Source organism: Melozone crissalis, unplaced genomic scaffold (genome assembly GCF_028551555.1).
Source record: "Melozone crissalis strain CALT ecotype California unplaced genomic scaffold, PUWL_Pcris_2 ptg000012l_1, whole genome shotgun sequence".
In the NCBI taxonomy this organism is placed as follows: Eukaryota; Metazoa; Chordata; class Aves; order Passeriformes; family Passerellidae; genus Melozone; species Melozone crissalis.
In genome coordinates this window covers 9,429,606-9,450,613 of record NW_026535790.1, presented here as the reverse complement: position 1 = coordinate 9,450,613, position 21,008 = coordinate 9,429,606, and the positions used below count along the sequence as shown (strand labels likewise).

Below are 21,008 nucleotides of genomic sequence, written 5' to 3'. Positions count from 1 at the left end.
TGAGTCAAGAAAATATTTACTCTATTTTTGAGATAGCTGCAATTTTTGTTCAAAAATTTAGAAAGGACAAAGCTAGTGGGGACTTGCTGAAGAGGATCTCTGCAGTTGCCTACTAAATAGTGTTTGCACCATCAGATAGACATGGAGCTGCACAACCTCCAGAAAATATCAAAGTGGAGCTCAGGAATCTGGATGTGTGAAATTAAATATTCCTTACACAGAGCTGCAGCTCTCTGCTGTGCACATCCAGCACAGAGCAGCCTCAGCTGCCAGGGTGCTTTTCCCAGCTATGACCCTCAGGTTAAGGATTTGTTTGAGAGATGCATTGCTGGATTTGTACCTCCCAACTGAGTTTCCACCAGATCTTTTATGTTGGTTTTACAATGTCATAAAGGGTCTAAGTCTGGGAAATGTCCATCTTTTCCAAAGCAAATAGACAGTAAAAAGCATTAGCCCAATTTTAAAGCTTTTAATTCTCTAGCTTAAGAGATACATGAAACACATGCAGGCAAAAATGCCAAGTGTCTGTTTCCTGATCTAGGCCATAAAGTACAGAATTTGAAGTACTTCATAAATAGTATTATCTGACAGGGCTGGGTGAAATCTCAGGCAGAAGGATATAAATAACACAACACATGAAACTGAAACACTCCTTTGTCCTCATTCACCTAGAACTACAGATCCATACAGCTGTCACTGCTGCAGAGCTGGGAGACCTTCCACTTCCAAGTGAGCTAAGCTTCTTACTTTCATTAAGATACAATCTGATAACTAGACTTTTTGAATTAGTTTGGAACAATGAGTAGTTGAGGCTTAATGAAACCTTTAATCAAAGATGTTAATAACATAACAGCATCTATGCATATAATTTCAGAGCTTTGGCTGTCCTGTCTCATTTCTCATGCTTCATGCCCAGTGTAACACCACATTGCATTTTGAAATGAATATATAGGAAGTCTGTCTTTGTCTAGGAGAAATCCGCACAAACACTCACAGACAATATACTGCCATTCAGTGCACTACAGACCTGTGAGTCTTTGAATATAGCCAGAGATGTGAGTGTATCAACCTTGTTAGCAATTTCCTACAACTGATATCAATCTGTAAGCACACCAATATGTTACATTGCTGTAAATAGCAGTTTTCACTATGGCAGGGGAGCACTGTTTTCATTTTCTTCTAGGACTACATTTCCCCCCTTTTCCTACCCACCTGTGTCCATGCTGACAGAGGGAAGCTGACTTGGGAAGAATACATTTACTGCAGTTGTCCTTCTGCAAGAAGGCAGCAGAGACACAACTGCAGAGTCACCATCTGCTTTCAGAAATCTGTGCAGTGCCACTTCTCTTCAAGCACCTGCAGTTCCACTGCTTTAAAAGCTGAGCTTCAGTGCTAAAAATTACACAGTTGGCCTTATTTACCCCAAATCCATGGTCAGCTCCACTACAGCTGCAGCTCTGGTTTGAGGAGATGCTGCCCAGCCCCATGTGGCCCCTGCTCCTGCTTTCCTCCAGAGGTCACAGCCCTCAGGTCTCCAAGCCTCCTGCACTCTGTCCTGCTTGCTGCCAACTGCAACTTGTAGATGCTTCCCAACCTCATTCTGTCAGAACGATCTGATGGAACCTAAAAAGGACTTTTACATGTTGGATCAATTTGACAGAAGGGGATTACAGAGTGGCCATGCAGAGATGGAAGCAGAGAACAGATAACCTCCAGCAGATGCTGCTGACAGGAAGCTGAAGCCAGGCTGGGGCAGCACCCTGTTCACCTCTGAGTTTTCTGCAACCACAACAATTTGTCTTACTGCACCCTAAGGCCTTTTCTTGCTGAACTAAAAGTATGTTTGGGAATTTGCCCATTCTCTGCCAGTGCAGGCAACCACAAAGCAGCAAGAGGAGGTCACCCCAGGGAGAAGTGCAATAGCAACAACAGGTATGGAGCACAGTCTGACTTCTCTGCCAGCCCACTGTGTCTCAGGCAGGGCTGCCCAGAGCCCTGCTGGTGCCCCAGACCCAGGCACAGTGCTGACCTGCCCCAGCACAGCCCTCTGTCCAACTGTGCTCTTGGGAAAGACAAAATGTAGGTGGGATTTCTCCTCCCTCAAATTTCCCACTGTCCCTGCCTGTGAGAAGGTGGAAAAAGCAGCTTTATTCAGCTCCTTTCAGTCAGTTTGGGTTTACCCCACTGGAAGCTATATTTAGCATCCACGTAGACAGTTTAACATGCAAAGCTTAATTCTCAGCAGGGCAATCAACAGCCCCTAGCACTGCTTGCTGATTTTTCATTTGTGAAAGGAAAGTGAGAAGCAAGCAGAAAAGTAATTCAAAAGTAAAACCACTTCACTTTTCCAGCTGCCAATAGCTCAGAACTACTTGCCTGTTGACTCTAAAGCAAGGGCAACAGTCTTCTATCAGCACCTCACATTATTTTTCCAATAAACCATAGATATTCTTGTGGCAGTAGTGACATTGACATAGCACAGTTATTTCAGAACTGCATAGTTCAATAACACCAAATCAAATTACAGATTTAATTTTCCTTCACAGACAGGATAGTTACCTGTTTGGCTTTTTCCTTCAAGGCAGTCAGCTGGGAGCTGTTAAAACCTGAGACACCCCCAAGAAGTTCCACATTTTTGTCAAAAGTCTCTGGATCCATGCATTTCAGTTCCTGAACTGACCAAAAGACATTTGCTTCTCCTAATTTAATGATTTCATTTGAAGAAGGAGCTCTGGTTCTCAGACAATCTGAAAAAGGTCAAATAGTAAGAGTTTTCATCAAAGAGACAACAAAATAAATCAAAGCAATATTGATATTTAAGAGAGCAACAGACTATGAAAATTTACTGCTGCTGATGTGATATTGATAAATTAATTATTTTGTAATTGAAGAATATAAAAAATATTTCTATTATTAATGTTCTGGATATAAAACTACCAGTATCTTGGAAGTTTCTTTGAAGTCTAATTCTCTAAAGGCACCAAAACCCAGGCAAGGCCTTGTTCTGAGTTTAAGCCACCATTTTCTGGGAGCCTTCATTCAACAGGAGTGAAATGCAAACGTTTGGGATGACCCTGGTGGAAATTCACCAAAAAGAGCTTCAGCTGAATAAACATCACATTCAAACATGGATCCAACTCAACACGAATGTAACAGACAAGAGAGGTCCTTGCACTGTGCAATGCCTGATAGAGATATATGACTTGTAAGACCTGCCTGACATTTAAACAAGGTGAAGACAAGCTGGATGTGTCAGAGAAGCACAGTGCTTGTTGGTTATGTCAAGCCTGTTGTTAAAATGTCAGGATCTAGAGAGGGCTGTACACTCACCACAGCACTGTTTGGACAGACAAACTGCCTTTAAAAATCTTATTTACAGTCAGGTTCCAGGCCTATGCATTATCAAACCAGACAGTTTCCATTGTGTGTTTTAACAAATCCTAGTCTTTGTTGACATAATCTACCTCTAATGTTGATGGAAAGCAGAAATCAGAATCCTAATGTGGTTGTTTACTGATCCCTCTCCTGTCACTAATTTAGGAAAACCTTATTAAATAATTACCTAAACCAAATAATCCCTACATGTCTTTGGACACAGTCATTACCAGTAAAAAGCATGAATTTCACAGATGCTGTGCCTCAGCTAAGCTCCCCCAGATAAATAAATTAAAGCGAGGATGTACAAAGTAGATTTGTACTTTGAAAGAAGGCAGAGGAGGGATTTATTTGCATCAAAGGAAGCTGCAGTAGTGGGTAGAACACTGAAAAGATTGAATCTGTTGAGCAAATGAAAATGCTGCTCAGCTTCCACTGTACCAGCTGATCGTCTGCTCTCCCTTTACCTCCCTCTTGTGAAGCTGCATTGTTTCCCTTTCCCCTGCTGCACAAGGTCAGCTTTTCTCATGTAAATACTGCCCATGCAGACACAGTGCAGCTCCCGTCCCCAAGTCATGCAAACCTAAGACTAGGTGCCCTTGAAAAAAGCCCATTGATTTTATAATTTTTAACACACCAGATACACTGATGCAATTAAAGAGGGAAATACTAATTAGATTTTTGACCTGATGCCACTTTGCTGTTCCTTTTGCTACAGATTTAGTTTGATGAAAAACACACACACATATATATATATATACACATATTATAACATTTCAATGCTTGTGGTGAGAAACTTGAATTCTTTCTTCAGCACTGCCACTGGCCTCTGGTAGCATCTCAGACACACAGTTCCCTAGTTTTGCTTTTCATGTTCCATCTTGCCTTAAGCACCTTAAAACCTGTGCTTTTAATGTTGATATAGAGATAGATGCAAGAACTCTGTCACTGGTAATTGCTACTGTTATTTACATTAGCTCACAACAGGTCTGTGAGAAATGCAAAATAGTATTGGTGGCATGAAAAGCTTTAATGTTATTCTGGAGTAATTTTCATAATATCCAATTTTTTAGTGATTTATAAATCAGTAATTAAACTTCATTCCTTACTGAAACCACTGTGTGAGTTGCATGGAGCTGATTAGATTGTTTGGTAATAGAAGTTCAATACCATGTTTGGGCTGCAGAAGCATTTCTGGAGTAGCACAAACAATCCTTCAACTTCTCATCTCCCAGATTCCCCCCAGCTGAGCTTGTGCACCCCAAGTAAAGGCTCAGGAGCCTCCTTGGCCTTGGAACCAAGTCATTCTTTGACAAAGACCCTCAGCTTTGCTGGCACTGCTCTTGCAATGCAGATGAGAGATCTCTGGACATAGCTGGGCTGATTAGAGAAGCCTTTGGGATTCATGTAGATCCAGAGGCTTAAAAAAAGAACACTTAAGGACAAAGGCATACTGAAATACCTGCTGCTGAACCTTCAGTCCTGTGGCCCATGTCTAAAGAAATATGGCTTGTGATCTGCTGATTTACTTGCTGAAGGAAGGGTGAATTTCATGCATACAGGTGAACTAATCCCCTGCTATTTCACCAGCTCAGTCCTGCTTTTTTTAGAGCCTGTGATGACTCCTCTGATCAACTGAGGTCATGTTTTGTTTCAGACTATGAAAAAACACAACCCTCAGAACTCCCTTCACTTCTCTTTGTCTATGAATACAGCACTGCAAGAGGAAAATTCATTTCCAGAGACACACAGTCATCATTCAGAGTTCCTGCCATACAAGCAGATGGATTTCCAGGGTGGCTCAGGGCTTGCTGAGAGCTTGAACCTCTATTCTGCTAGGCAGAGAACCAAGGGGGAGATTTGCAAAGACAAAGGCAGACAAGATCAAACTCCTGGAATATCTTTGGGTCTAAATTCCCATTGGTGTTTTTCAAAAGCTTCCCCCACAGCAGGATTGTTTTCCATGGCACAGGATGGCACAGCTTACAAATTCTGCCTGGATGAATTTCAGATAAGAGAAGAACAGTTGTTATTATAATAATAGAATATAGTCAGAGTATCTATCTGATATAAAGAAAATTATCTATTTGTCACCAGAGACTCTAATAGATTAGTTTGGTTGCTAATTAAAATACCTTTTAGGTGATTACAAACTTGTCCATTTGGACAGAAAAAACACTGCCACCATTGTCAGATTTAAGAACAGATCAGTCACCATATGCTCATGTCTGGCAAAGGATTAACTATGTGCAATCTTTTGGCACAATGGTAACTTGTCACCTTCACAGGTTTTTAATTCAAGGGGTTTCAATTAGATTATGAAGTAAAAATAAAAGAATTAAAAATAAACAAATCCCTCTAATTCAAATCATTCATCTTTTCCATTTGTGTACTTAGAAAGATTTCAGGAAATGCTTAATTATGTAATCCTGTAATGAAGGTTTCAGCAATTAGTGCATTATACAACTCTGATGAGCAGCAGAATGAAGACTCTCACTGTTTTATCCTGAAAATCTATAAGTGACTCAATGCTTCCCTTTAATCATTGGGCCTCTCAGAATCATTTGATGACAAAGTGAGACAAAGTCTGTTTGAATTGCACCATCTCAGCCCCAAATGGCAGCAAAGGCCCCCAGTGCAATACTGACCAGCTCTGCTGAGGGACAGGAGAACTCTGCCAGTGCCGTTGGAGACTGACTCAAACACAGCTGATAGGAGCTCTTCAGCTGAAGAAACTGGTCCAATTGTCTTTGCTATTTGTAAAATGATCTCTGGGAACTTCAAAAGGAAAGAAAGAATAAATAAGGCTTCTCTCCCTTTTAAAACAAATCAATTTGTAGAGAAAGTCTTGTGCAGACCTTAGCAAAGCAGGGGTTAGTGACAGTTCAGTCTTGTCCCATTGTGCAGATGTTCCAGGAAAGAGTAATTGGCTGCTACTGAAAGGTCATTGGAACACATTTGAGGGGAAAAAATTAGGAACAAAGCAAATTCTGAGTGATTCTCCAAGCTGTGTGCCCTCCCAGCTTCTAGCAACACCTGAGCACTGGCTGATTGGTGTCTGTGTCCAGCCCCTCCTGGAGCAGTGAGTGCCACCATTTTAATTCAGGTTTCATTTCACTTGTCTTAAATTTGCCAAGTACATGAATTGAGGATAGGGACCCAATTAAATGATGAGAAATAACTTTGACCTGTTTGTCTTCTTTAGGCTTTTCTGACCTCTCTCCTCCACCCTGCTAGACACCTTCCTTTCCTTTGAAGAGTTCTATTCTATCTTGTCAATTATAAGCATTATCTTCAGTGGAAAAGCTGCAGACTGTGCTCACATATTTCTGCTGAAGAATGAATCCCTCATTCCAGTATAGTTTACTCCAATGCATAAAAAAAATTAAGATTATATGAACTAAAGAGGGCAAGGAAATGACAAAGTGCAATGCTGAGGCCATCAGATATTGTTACTTGTGCTATGCTGACCCCAGGGCAAAGGGCACCATGAGTAAATGCTAATTTGATCAGTATGATCCCATTAATAACAGGATAAGAAACACAACTTTTATGGTTGGGAGGCAGAAGGATGGAGTAAAGAGCACTGCAAGGTGTAAAGTACTAAAAATGAGTCTGCATCACTCTAAATGCCCCTTTTTTCCCCTATGTGACAATGTACAATTGTCATTGTACACATGCAAGTAATTGTTTAGAGTAACATTACTCTCAAGAAGAAATCTCTTTGATGGAGCCAAGAATATGTGAAACATTAACACAGGGTTCCTTGACAAAAGAATTATTCACCTAGTTCAGCATTCAGGTGACATAATTTAGACTGTATTATGACATTCATAACTCCAAGTTCTAAAATTTATGTTAAAAATTAATTTTTTTTAATAAAAGCATACCTTTTCAGCAAGGACATTTAATTCCTCTTTTGACAGCAGAACTATGAATGGTCCAACATCCAAAGTTGCTTCTGCTGTCCAGTTGTTTGAGGGGCTGAAAAATATTTTGAAAAATTCTATTAATAAAGAACATTACAATAAAAATAATACTAAAACTTCAGTGGGTTTATGATACTCTATTATACAGGAAACAATTCTATGCCAATGTGATGATTCATTGTTACAAGCATCAGATTGCATTTTCTCATCTCTCTGGGCATAGGGCATTAATGGAACTCACAATATAATCAGAAAAACCCTTCAAACATGGTGGTGATGGAGCTCTCCCTCAAGAGTCAAGTGTTCTTAGCATTACAATGTTTGAACAAGGAGAAATAATTCTTTCTTTGAAAGAAAATTTATCATTTTCTGTCAGTTCATATTGCAATAGTAGCCTGCAAAATGGTTATCAAAAGAGAAATAGAAACATCATCCAAATCTGACAAATATCAGTCAACCCATTTGGTGGATGACTTAATAAAGCACTTAGATAAGTTATTTTCAGCCTGACAGAGCCTACAGAAGAGTGTAGTGACAAATATGTTACTAGTCATGTTTCCCACAAACTATTTTAATTGCTTTGTTGTTCCACTATGAGGATGTTTAAATATCTTCAAAATTAAATGATATAAAATAACATAAAATCTTATTTAGCACAGCATGCCACGATTCAATAAAACTGATTTGTATCAAGATCAATGCAGGGATGGGATCTGCTGGAAAATACAGCTATCAGCTATCCTAGCACAGAAAAATGCTGACTAGCAGGAAGCTGAACAGCATCTGATGTGATCAGGTGGGTCAAGTGACCCATTTTGGGTGAAGGGGTGGTCAGAAACTGTGCCACCAGTCTCCCTCTCCAAATGCATGATATTTCCAAGGGACAATGCAAGACAGAAACAGTGTATTCTTGCCAGATAGAGGATGGCTTTGTTCTTGGCATGACTGATACCAGGGAGGTTCCATTCACCCTCCTAATCTGAGTCCTTAGTGACACCCAACTCTGCCCACTCTGCTGCTGCAGATGCTTGAACTTCACATCCCTCTGCTGCTTCTCTGCTCTCTCCTATTGCCACAGGTGCTTGCAGTCTTCTTTACTTGGCTTCTCTCACCAGCACAGCAAGTACCCCACTTCCATTTTCCCATTCTTTGTGTTCCTGCACCATTCTGTGCTTGTAGCCCCTTTCTCCTGCCAGGCCAGTGAATCAATTTGCCTGCCCCCCATAAACATTACACTTCTCTCCTTTTCCTCTGGGACTTAAGTCATGCAGGGTGTCCCTGGGGTTGTATTTTGTTCCACAGTTATCACATTACACATAAGAACAGAAATGTCATTCTAGTGTCACTTGGGCAGCGACAGAAGCTGCTTTGTGCTGGTTTCACTGCAGTTCACCTGGGCAAAGCAAATGTTTGGTGTTTGCATGGCCTAACCACCAGCATGACCACACTGGTGTATCCAATACCTTACCCATATAACTGGACGAGTTTGTATTTAATTTCAATCTTCTGTTCGTGGCTGAGCTGTTGGCAAAGTTTGAATTGATGCAGGGCTGCTGCCATTGCCTTCAGGGACATTCTGCCATGTAGAAAGGCTGGAGGTAAGTGGCAGATTAGATTTCCAAGGAGGTCAACATCATATTCATCAGCAATGGAGCTGTTCTGAAACAAGAAGCATTTGCCCTGTTGGCAGACCTGACTGGGCTCTTGCCCTGTACCACTTAGCTGCATCACAACTCATTTAAGCTGTAAGGAACAAAGACACAACAGTGTGCACTGGCAACTTAATCTACATTTTCTGCTGAGACTGCCTTACATTTTTTGTTTTACCAACCCAACTGGTGATATTTCATAAGCACTTCTCAGAGCTTTCAGTATTCTTTATTCCATACTGAATCACACATAAAGAATGTGACCACCCAGCACCTGCAGAGCTGGTGCAGCTCTGTCTGGCAGCACAGCCCTCAGAGGCCCCTTGCAGCAGAGGGGCCCCAAGCTCTTGCTGTTAGAGCTGAGCTCTAAGGGGTTTCTCAAGCAGCTGCCAAAACACTGGGGATTATACAGCTGGTACTGTGTGTAACAGGAATGGCCACAGCTACATCAAACAAATAGTTTCCCCTAAAAACTGGTGAGTGCTGCAGCTCCCAGACAGCAGAAATCACAAAATCCTCCTGGTACTACCCCCTCTCCCATGGAGCTCCCTGTGCCACAACAGCTCTGCTTGGGCTGGCTCTGCTTGGAGCCAGGGGAACACTCCAGATGCAAACTGGTCAGCTCCAGGCTGTCCTGGCCAGCAGTGACATTTCATAAGAACACTTTGGAACATCCATGCAGTCAAGGAAAATTGCTAAGCAAGCTATAAAAAGGTTTGCTTAAGGAGCAAACAATAAAATTAAAACAGTACGTAAATCCCCCCAAAAAATACAGATGGATGGGTGAAGAACTCATATAGGTGGTGACTCTCTCCTCCTCCACGGTGTCTCCTCCTCTGCTGACCCCTCTCAGCCATACCCACCAGGCACTCCTGTACTTTTTGCAGGACAGCATCCCTCTTGTGAAGGCTTGGGTTCAGGAGGTCCATTCCAGTCTTGCCCACACGTTCAAGGAAAGGGACACACAAGGGGCCTGTAACGTACTCCAGGTACTCAGAACTGCAGAAAGAATTCAGGTGTCAGAATGCAAACCTGACCTTCATAAACCCACAAGCACAGCCATGAAATCTGTGATGACAGAGATAGTTAGAGACAAGGCTGGACTTGAAAAATCATAAACCAGACAGGCCAAAAAAATTGTAATTAACCCTCACCTTACTTCAATATCTGTCTTCTTCCAGTCCATCAGGACATGAACTGAACATGAAAAAAATGGCTAAGAATTATAAATAGCTGCAATTGTATGAAAGTTCTCTGAGATGCTTTAACACCATATGAAACAACAGTTTACAGGTCAGAAGCTTTCCCCCTTTCTCTGTTTTATTAGGAATAATAGTTGTTAAATTTTTATTTTTTATATGTTTATTAGGAATAATAGTTTTATTAGGAATTATAGTTGTTAAATAGAATAGAGCCTTTCCAAACTGAATACTTTTCTTACTTGTTTCAATTAAAAATATTCCACAAAAAGAAGGGTTCTCAACGCCTTTTATCCCCTTAGGCACATAGAAAGAAAGAGAGAAAGGGTGGAAGAGACAGAAAGAGAAAGTGAGAAAGGCACAAAGAAAGAAAGGAAGGAAGGAATTAACAAATTTTACAATTCAGGAGTTCTCATACATAGACAAGTTTTTTGTTTTTTTTCAAAGGAAAAAAGCTGTCACTGAGACGTTTTGCTAACTTACACAAATGTCTTGAAACACACTGGAATGTTTCCAACCATACAGAGCAATATGCTTCAGCAGTATCCAGTGGTTTTGTCTTATATATCCACTCTCAAAAAGACCCCTAAACAAATAAGCAAACCTAAACCAAATAAATCTACCTAGGGAAAAAAGAATCCACCAAAATGTACCATACTAAAAGACACAAAGTATTACAAACTTTAACTTGAGACAGATTTTGCCTACAGTCAGTGACCAATTTTGATAAATCACCATTTATTTGAATCATCAGTTTTCTTAGGACTGAAGGGATTCTTTGAAAAGTGCTCAGAAGTTAAGAAGGACTAAGATGTAACTCACGGAAGCGCCAGTAAGAGGAAGGGAGGAATGGATGCATTGGAGACTCTCCAAAATTTCCAAGCCAAACAATTAACCTAAAGGCAACAAAAATTTAGGCTCTTAAACCTCTAGCAGTTTTGAAGAAGAATAAAAAATATGGTTTGTATATTGCAGCATATATATAAATTAGCATATATAAGACTGTGCATATCATCTTCAGAGAGCATTTTTATCTGGCTTGTTTTAGTTTTCTTTTTGTAGATATCAGAAATGAAACATTATATATTTGGGAACATGAGAACATTTGTATGTTTCTGAAACTTCTATGTATTTCCAAACAGATTACTCATGAATTAACAAGTCAGAAGGGCTGTAGGAATTTCTTGCAATTTGTAAGTGGCAAATGAAATTGTCAAAATGAAGTATGATAACAGACAAATTCACACATAAGAGATTTAAATAAAATATGCTAACAGACAAGTTGAGACATACAGGATCTTGAAAAAAATCCCCAAAAAACCGAAGACAAAATAGAATAAACCAAATTTTAATCTACCTAATTTGGATATTGGGTAGCATGTTTATGTACATAAAGTCTTTTTTATTTGTTTACCTGATATGGAGAAAGCAGATGAAGATTCATTTCAAAGAGATTAAAATTGTTTAAAAATATGTCTGTGTCCATACTTTCAAAGAGTTGACAAGTTACTCCTTTCACAAGCTGTCCTGTGCTGATAGGAAAGGCAAATTTCAATCTTATGAATATTTAAGCAGGATCCAGTCCTTACTCCCCACAATCCCATCCCAAGACAGTTTCTTCACCTCTCCCATTTCCTGTAATTAAAAGGCTCTTGAAAGTAAAAATGCAAACAAATTGAAAAATATCAACAAAGCCTTAAAACACCCAAACCTCTGCAATGCTTTGATCCTTATTTTGGTTTTGAAGACCCTTTTTAATAAGGAAGGTGAATTATGCTGTGGTATCCAGGAATGAATAAGCATAAGGTGATAGATATGGTTTACCTCAAAGTTGCTCTCATCACAAAACTAGTCTTAAACCCCATTTCAAAAGAGATACAGTCCATACCTTAGAAGGTCAACAGGATGGTTTTCCTTGGACAGTAATTCATACAGATACAAAGCCTGAAAATAAACCCACCATAATTGAAGGTAACTTTAGTTAATCCAATTTTCAGAGACAACAACTACTGCAAGGTTCTTGCACTCTGAGCTCTCTTATGTACTCTAAAGGTACTTCTATGGTCCAGCTTGAGCAACCAAAAGGTTTGGCATCCAGTTTAGATAAACTTTTTCTTCACAAGACAAGCCATCACTGAATGGCATTATGGGATGATGCTAAATCTGTACATGGCCCACAGCTACTGAAAAACTTAGGGCTGAAGGGAGTTCTGGAGATCTGATCTGATCCCACCTTTCATCTCTCTGGACATTACATGCAAATGTATAATATGCAGTACTGGAAAGAGAAAATTTACATGGCAGAAACCTGGGGGCTTAAATTCAGCATATTAATGCTTCCTTTTCCATAGCATTGTCTCATGGTGCTGCCTGGGCTCTAAATGCCCTTTGGTGTTTATGCTGAGGTATAATTGGGGCAGTTCCTTCCTTTTACCTGTGTTCCTTTAACACAAATATATTACACCACTTTTCCAATTCTCCCATCACACTACATTGCAGTGGAATGGGAACTGCATGACAATTTTTACCTGGCTGCTTCTCAGTTCTTTTTCGTTCAGCATTGCAGAATTATATCCAGTTTGCTTCCATAAACCAGAAAGAGAGACTTCTTTAAAGAAAGCTCCTTGTATATCTTTGACTGATGAAGAAAAATCTCCAGATGAAGCAATCTAAAAAGAGGAACATAAAAATGCATGGCATTTCTGAACTGATGCTTAGATTTACAGGATTTGCCCTTCTTTCTATTCTGTGTAATATTTCTCTAAGAGGATAAAGGAAAAACAAGACAGTATTAAAACCACAATGAAATAAGCAAGAGAGAGCCTTCAAAATACACTTGGTGTTCAGAAAAAAAAGCAGTAGAACCATTAACCATTGAGCTAAAGGACATATCTTGGTTTAATTCATGCTGTACAGTTCTGGTTATGATGCTCTTGGGCAGAGAGAACCTGGAGTTAATAATCAATCACCTTCCTGAGGATGCCCTGTTGCTGTGCAGGAGATAAGTCTGACAGGTACTGGGACATTGTGCCTCGAATCATCTGAGCCAGCTCCCTGGGGCTCATGCTGTGCAGGGACCAGGTGCCAATTCCTGCCACCAAGGCACCCATTTGGCTCACGTTGTAAAATGATAAAACCTGCAGGGAGAACAGCACAAGCAAACTGGAAGTTTTATTGAGACCAGCAGATATATTTAAAAGCAAAAGTCAATAAAGTAAAACTGCTTATTAAATACTTAATATATTTATTTCCTGGGATACATTTTCTGTGTCTGTCCCATTGAACAAATGCCTGAAGTTTCTCAAAAGTTTTTTTTTTTCTGAAACTTCAACCAGTACCTGATTCCTGGCATTGCAGTATATTTGAATATACAGCCTGGGATCTCTGATCATACAAATTCTGCTTAGGGCAGTGACACAGACAAAATATAAATCTGCCAAATCCAAATACTCATTCTCTCTGTTACTAGAGAGTTACTTTGGGATGTACAATCTTGGATGCTTTTATTTGATTTAAACACACTTTTCAGGCCACTAATGAAATAGAATTCTTGCACTAAACTTTTCAAAATCTACAGTTATTGTTGAGAAGAAGCCATTTCACTCTTAAAAACAGAAGGTAGGAAAGCTGTTATCAGAGATACCTTTTCATAAGAGAGATATTTACTGGATAAAATCATAACTTGGCTCTTTGCCCACCCAGAGACTTGGTTTAATGTTGCAACAGCATTATGCACTGCTTCAGGTGACAGAGATTCCAGCTGACTTGAAGTTAGTCCAACCACAGCATCTGACAGAGTTCCAAGGGTATCATTCAATGTCTGGTTTTGCATGGCAATGTTCAGGAGTTGAGATTTGAGCTAAATCAAACAAAAAGAGCAGATCAGAAATAAAAATCTGCCAAGAACCAATTTCCATTCCTACCCAAAACAGTAACTGGAATCTCTGGAATACGCATTGGCAAATATTCACACACTTCATAAAATTTCAAAAATAGAAGCACAGTTGTGAAAGGTATATGGAACAGGAATATGAAACAGAATGAGAAAAGAATAAGCACCCAAAATGGGTTTCTATTCTTTGCATTCTCAATAACTATTTTCCCATATTTCTTAAGCCCCAGTAATTTTTCTGTCATTTCTCTCCTTATTTAAGAAGAACATCTTTCCTCCTCTGTTTACAGGGTTATGTTAGGCAAGAAGAACTAGTGTTGTACACACCTCATGAACCTTGGCCTGGAAACCTCTCAGCTGATTGCATTTAATCATTTGGTGAAGTAGAGCCCGGGCCACAGCTGCATCCATCTGTTCCAGGTCATCATAAAAACAAACCAACAAACCCAGCCTATAGAGCAGAAACACATTAGCTCCCTTCTGACATAAAAGGTGTCACTGTTGGGCAATGGAAACACAGCTTGGTACCCTCTCCTGGTGATCACAGCTTGAGCCATTTCTGTTTGTCATCAGTGCCTCAACCTGCAGTCTTTAAAACTTAGCCTGAAACAGGGATATGAGAACATGCACTGACCTTTGCATTCAGCTGCATCCTGCCTGGATTGTTTGTGCTTGAGGATTTACCTGTCCTGCTTCCATTTGTTCATGGCTGCATTGTCCCAGTTAATGGCTCCACTTCCCTCAAAAGGATAATTTTGAAAATGATGGAGGGCTATTAGTAAGTCTCTAGAAGTGGCTTGCTGAGTTCTTATCTGGTTTGATTGGATGTTTTTAACTCTAAGTCCTGCTTGGATTCCACATGCAACACAACCCATTTGTGTTTCAGAGCAGCAGCTGGGGCATGACATGGCCTCTTTATCATTTCAGGATTAAACAAAGCCTGCTGTATTTCACATCAAACACAGGATTGGCCAATGGATAGAGACCTGTCCAGTTCACCACTGCTCAGGAGAAAGCACACTGAGGCTCATTGCCCACTGGTGCCAGCACAGCAGTCTGCAAGGCAGGGTTTGAGCTGAGCTCATTTTCCTTCACAGTTCCCATGCCATAATATTTAAGTCAACATTTCCATTAACGTCTGTAAAGTGCAACCACAGCCATAGTTTTTGGAGAGAAGGAGTCACACCACCATGGGGAAGTGCCTGTTGTAGGTGTCCTGGCTTAGACTTTGTGCTTATTTATTGCCTTTACCTGCAGCCCTGCCAAGAAAGAGCTCTGAATTGTGCATCACTATGTCTGGATTTTGAACTTGATAGTGATGGGGATGAACTGGTTTGTAGGAAACCTGAGCCAATTCCTTTTCCCTGTAAAATCTCAGCCTTTGTTTTTATAATTTACAAAGAACAAGAACCTCAAAGATATGGCCAAAGCCCAGCTTTCCTGCTACAGTCCCTGGTTTTTCACAGTTCAGTGAGACAGCACAGGCAGAGAGTCTGGGCAGTAATGTCCAGATGTGAATCAAATCATCAGTGGACAATGCTGCAGCACTACCACAAACTGTCAAATTCTGCAGCACAGAAAGGCTTTTAGTTCCTCCAGTCCCCCAACAACAACGTGCCAGCAATATAACAAAACACTGCTTCAGCAGCACATCTGAATTCATGGGAGATCATCAAACCAACACACAAATCAAAGAAACATCTATAAGAGCATTTTTAGAACAAATAATTACATTCTGATGCATTATTGCATAGCCACCAAAAGCTCTTCATCTCCTTTGGGATTAGCAGAAATGAATAACACTACTACTTAAAAGTAAAAGTGCATTTAAATCAACAGTATGGTTAAAATGAGTAACATAAACTAAGTGTGTCGTAAAAATGGAATATATTAAGGATTATGGAGCATGACATTTCCCTCATCCATGAGAATGTGGCAGCTCTTGTGAGTGACAAAATAATTTTTAAGATTTCTGACATTGAAATTTAGAGCGTGGGCATAACTCTTCTCTCGCTTACTCCTCCGACAAGAGCAATGCTTCACAGAAGTCAGCGAGCTGCACTGCAGTAATGACAGCAGCTCTGAAGCCATAAAGCATATTCTCCATTAGTTTAAAACTCCAAGGTATCCCCCAAGGAGACTACAAATAATTTCAGACAGCATTGTCTTGGGACTAAATACATCCATTGATATGACAATGTAAATGTAAATGTGGAGTGCGGAGCTCTCTCGTGCTCGCTGCGTATTTATGAGTAACAGCAGTTTATTTTGGTTTTTTATTAGTGGAAAAGTTAGTTCAGTGCAGATTTGACAGCCCTGAAAATTCAGTTTCCTGCTTACACACCTAAAATCCAAACATATTTAAGCATGGCTCATCTCCACCCTGCAGGACAAAGAGGACAGCAGGGCAGGCTTTACACTGCTTCACTTTGTGGCTTCTCTGGTGACACCCACGTCAGCTTAAACCCACTCGCAGTCCTGCTGGCAGGAGTTGAGATTTCCTCCTTCAATCCTAACTGTAAAACGATTTCCCCCAAACACCTCCATGTTCTGTGATTCAAGCAGCCAAGACAACTCATGTCCTGCTGTCCCAGTTTATTTTATTGCTCTGTGATGTGGTGGAGCTCTGCCTAGGTCCCCCAGATACTGCTGCAGCCTTCCTACAAATGCTACAGGCACCTCCTCACTGTGGAGCAGGAGACAAAGCATTAGCTAATTAGGCACACCTCCAAAAATTCATAAAGTAGCAATTCTTCACTGTTGCTAAACAGAGCTGGACTTCAGCCTAGATTTTTCCTCTGGAATGAAAAAGCTGTGCCACACTATCAATTTCCATTTTCTCCTTAGTTAGTTGTTCCATCCATATACAGCCATAAAAGAAAAAGCAAAGCAGCCTTGCCTGTAGATGGTTGAAGTGTTCCTCATATCAAACCCTGAGGAGTTTATCCTTTCCAGGAGGGCCTGTGCAAGCTCTGGTGTGATATCATACACCGTGTCCAGCTGCTTTGTTGCGTTGTCATAGCTGATGAACAGCCTGATCTGAGCAGCACAAACAAAACCATGCATCAGCACTGGGGGACAATGAATCCTGGAAAGTCTCTGTCTGACACTCAAAATTAACTGAGCCTGTTCATGTTATAGAGAAAGCAAGAAGATTTGGATAAACCAGTATTTCTGAAGGCAAAGTTGAGTGAGTGATTTGAGTGATTCTTTGCCAAAATGTCATATAATTTGAGGGTCTTCTATCATTGGTCCCTTTCAATAGAAGTCATGGAAGTCTAATGCACATAAATAATTACATATTAATGACAGGCACTTTAAAATTAAAAATATAAGAGAATTCTGTAAAGAATATATTTATATTTCCCCTCTGTAGTTTCTCTTTATAATTAATTAATAAGATATATTAAGTTATTTTTCATGTTTAAATTTGCTTTTGTGTTCACATTATTTATAGCAATAATAAAACCAACCACACTTTGTTACTTACTTCATTGAGACTAATTTTCAGAATTTCTTCTAATGGGAGATGGACCATGTATCTTCCCAAAATCCATAAGCCTTCTGCACTGACCCAAGAAGATGATTCATTGAACTCTGTTTTGTACAAATAAATACTCACTACAATGTTCAGAAAGTAATTACTTTTCAAATATATTTTGCCCAGTATATTGTTATTGTTAAATAATAAAAAAATCCACAAATCAGAAAAAATCTTAGCACAGAGAGTCAGATTCCCCCCATTTGCTACATTTTAGCACCACACTTTTATGAGTCCATACATTTTTAAATTCAAATGAAATAGTGTTTCAAGTGTCTCAGACTTTCTCATACAAAAACAATTAATGTTTTATGTTGTCAAAAAAGAGAATGGATTAAGTGTGGGACAGGAAGAAATTACCCAAAAGTATTAAACATGGAGCAGTGTTTTTAAATTTCACTTTTCCTAATCAGTTGCATTATTTAAGAACATCAGGAAGGCATGATACATTATATATCTTATATATTATTATTGATGATGCTACTTATTTCAGCAATATGCAGTAGCAATAATGGCGAAAATGAAAAACTGTTCAAATACCTACATGGAAATAGGCTGACAAAACCACAAAACACTGCATAGCAGTTAAAAAATGGCATTCATTTAGTAACATTCTCCCAAGGATTGCAAATGAAATCAAGATCCAAGTATCCCTGAGAAAAAACATATTTATGGACTCCATGGCTACCCTGAGCCACAAAGACTGTTTTCTCCAGGGTGCTGTCATTTGGATGGCTCCGTGTGTGACACCTCTGAACACATTTCTCAGCAGTGCTGATACTCACAACTCTGTTAAAACAAAATCATCCATGCACTTTGAAGAGTTTCCAGTGCTGGGAAAAAAACAGCCTGCATCTATCAGAAGCTGAAGGACTCCATTAAGTGATTTTTTCGAAAACACAGATCTAAGCTCCTTAACTGAGACAAGATGATGATCCCAGCAGACCTGTCAGGCCTGAGTTTTTTAAAGTGATATTACCTCCCATTACCCAGAATATTATGAGGGTTGAAAGACATGACAAGAGAATAAAGAAAAAACCAGCAGCATTTAAGGATGTTGACTGTGGCCTTTAGCAGAACAGATTTGCAATTACCAGCCATGGCAGCTGTGATCCCCAAAATCTGATCCCTATCCCAGGTGGTCCCAGTGCTACCCACACACAAAGTGAATAAATCACCCCCTGCAGGAGTGGTCCTGCACTCTGCTGTGGCCTGGGGAGTGCAGATAAACAGGAGGGAGCTTTAGACTTCCAGTCCAAGTGTGCCTGCCCAGGGCTGATGGTTCACACTGCCACCAGTGGGAATCAGCCCACACTTGAAGCCCTAGAAGTGGATTCACCACATCTGTGCAGCTTTTGGCAGGTGAAGCAGCAACCAGGGAGGAAAAAGAGGCACAGCAACTCCCAGTCCCTCCTAAGCTGTGTGATCTTCCAAAAATTGAGGGTTCACCAACACTTCAGACAAAACCCAAGATGATGCTGAGGGATTTTCCCAGGGCTGATGAGGAGCACCAGGCAAATTCTGCATCTCTGCTTCCCCAGCAATGCACTGGCTCTAACATCACCTCACAGCAGCAGCATGAGCCTCCTCTCCACACTCACTGGTTTACTCGGATATTTTGAAATGGCAGGAGATCCAAGAGGCAAATTTAGCTCCACTGAAGCAAGTGGGCATTTAACCTTTGATTTCCAGGCAAGGAGGAAGAACACACACATCTGTAAGTCTAAAATGCTCCCAGGACAGCTGTGCTGGGATGCTCAGTGAAACCCAGGCTCTGATGTTCAGTGCCCTGCACAGCCCCCTTGTGGAGCCCATCCTGCCTGTCCCAGCTATGGAACAGCTGTTTCAGGCACATTAACCAGGCAAACAGGTGTGGAAAAATGCTTTCAATCAGGATTAATTAACTTTGGTTTTATCATGTCCCTTTGCTGATCGAGTTGGTGCCATGTGTTTTCACAACATCCTGCATTTCTTTTGTGTTTTTAAACAGGGCCGTGGATAAGGTATCCTGAGCCAGAGCTGTTTTTCTCATCTGCACAGGAGTTCAGAAGAGAACAACAAGTCTTGGCAGAGCACCTGGCCACGGTATCTTATTTCAGACTTAGTACAGAGAGAAAAGACTGGAGTACAAGAAAAGGACTTTGTGCATTGCTCTGTGCAGAGCAGAAGAAGAGTCCATTGGTTGCACTTGATCCTAGAAGTCTTTTCCAGCCTTAACAATAGCATGATTCTACTCTATAAGTTCAAGCATCTTTGGAGAACTATTTGTCATGAGTAACAAACACATTATATTTACTGTGTTCTGCAGAAAAGGTATTCCAGACAGCTCTCTAACCTGTGTTAACTGGGAAAACAATTCAATACAATGGGCAGGCCTTTTGCTGAGTGCTTTTCTCTTATGATAAGCAAGAATAAAACACTTTGTAACATACCACTCATGTTGTAAGACTTCTGTAGAATCTGCTTCATCCAGCCATAGAGAGCTCTCTGAGTGCTTGCTGAGGTTCTGTCATAGAGGTCCTTGAACAATGATGATCTAAGTGATAAACAGGTTTGTTAGCTCATTAATCACTTAACTATTCATTTTTTTAATAACACATGGACATAAGCATGGATTTTACACATAAGCAGAAAGCTGTATCTGGAAAACAAACTAAAACCATATAGCAACCTCGTTTTCAATAGCCAGCAAATCCAATATAGTATGAATTGTGTCTGAAAAATAAATGGCTTACAAGTTTCTGAAAGCATCCTCCAGCAGAAGGTTTGGGAGACTCCCAACGACATCAGGCTGGAGATAGTTCACAGCTGACACCCTCAGAACCTGACCCAGGATATCCACACAGTCCAGGGCACTCAGGGCCAGGAAGCATTTATCCAGTGTTACAAGGAACAAGGTCCTGTTTACTCCTGGGCTTTGGAAAATTCTCTCTCTAAGCTTGCCCCAGTCAAGAATAATATTTCCAATTTCCTGCAAGCAACAGAGTGTTAAATCAACATCTCTGATTAATTCAATACATTGTTCATTTTGAGGCCTGACAGAGAGCACTCTACAAAGAATATCATCCTGCTCTCATGAAAAACAGCTGCAAACTACTGGTTGTTGGCTTTACTTCAGATAATTCCTTTCTGGCATTGGGTAGGGACCAGCTTGAATTTTTTTACAAAACCAAAATGAAAGCCAGAAAGATATTTCAAATGGCTGATTAACAAAATGACTAATTTCACCTTCTTTAGCCATCTTGGCTCTCTTTCCAGCCACCAAAAAGAAGATGCTCCCTGAGAGTAACTGGAGGTGTTACTGCAGGAGGGTGAACTCTTCTCTGTAGATGAGTTTCTCTCTATTGATTACAGTGAAAATCCAAATGACTGACTTGGACTTGCAGCAACTTTTAGACAATAAGAGTTAAATAAACTAAGTCT

The 21,008-nt window shown here is 40.3% G+C and overlaps 1 protein-coding gene across 1 annotated transcript in view; it reads right to left on the bottom strand.

The window, feature by feature from the left end:
• OTOA (otoancorin) overlaps positions 1 to 21,008 on the bottom strand; it is a 32,892-nt gene that overhangs the window by 8,694 nt on the left and 3,190 nt on the right. The window contains exons 7-22 of the mRNA XM_054271014.1: positions 20,321 to 20,556; positions 20,018 to 20,121; positions 17,535 to 17,641; positions 16,944 to 17,083; positions 14,372 to 14,495; positions 13,796 to 14,011; positions 13,122 to 13,289; positions 12,681 to 12,821; positions 12,041 to 12,096; positions 11,567 to 11,684; positions 10,975 to 11,048; positions 9,817 to 9,952; positions 8,773 to 8,963; positions 7,266 to 7,359; positions 6,024 to 6,153; positions 2,560 to 2,747 (exon numbers count right to left, since the gene is read on the bottom strand). Of these exons, the coding sequence (XP_054126989.1) occupies positions 2,560 to 2,747; positions 6,024 to 6,153; positions 7,266 to 7,359; positions 8,773 to 8,963; positions 9,817 to 9,952; positions 10,975 to 11,048; positions 11,567 to 11,684; positions 12,041 to 12,096; positions 12,681 to 12,821; positions 13,122 to 13,289; positions 13,796 to 14,011; positions 14,372 to 14,495; positions 16,944 to 17,083; positions 17,535 to 17,641; positions 20,018 to 20,121; positions 20,321 to 20,556 (2,223 nt within the window). The remainder of the gene's footprint in view (positions 1 to 2,559; positions 2,748 to 6,023; positions 6,154 to 7,265; positions 7,360 to 8,772; positions 8,964 to 9,816; positions 9,953 to 10,974; positions 11,049 to 11,566; positions 11,685 to 12,040; positions 12,097 to 12,680; positions 12,822 to 13,121; positions 13,290 to 13,795; positions 14,012 to 14,371; positions 14,496 to 16,943; positions 17,084 to 17,534; positions 17,642 to 20,017; positions 20,122 to 20,320; positions 20,557 to 21,008) is intronic.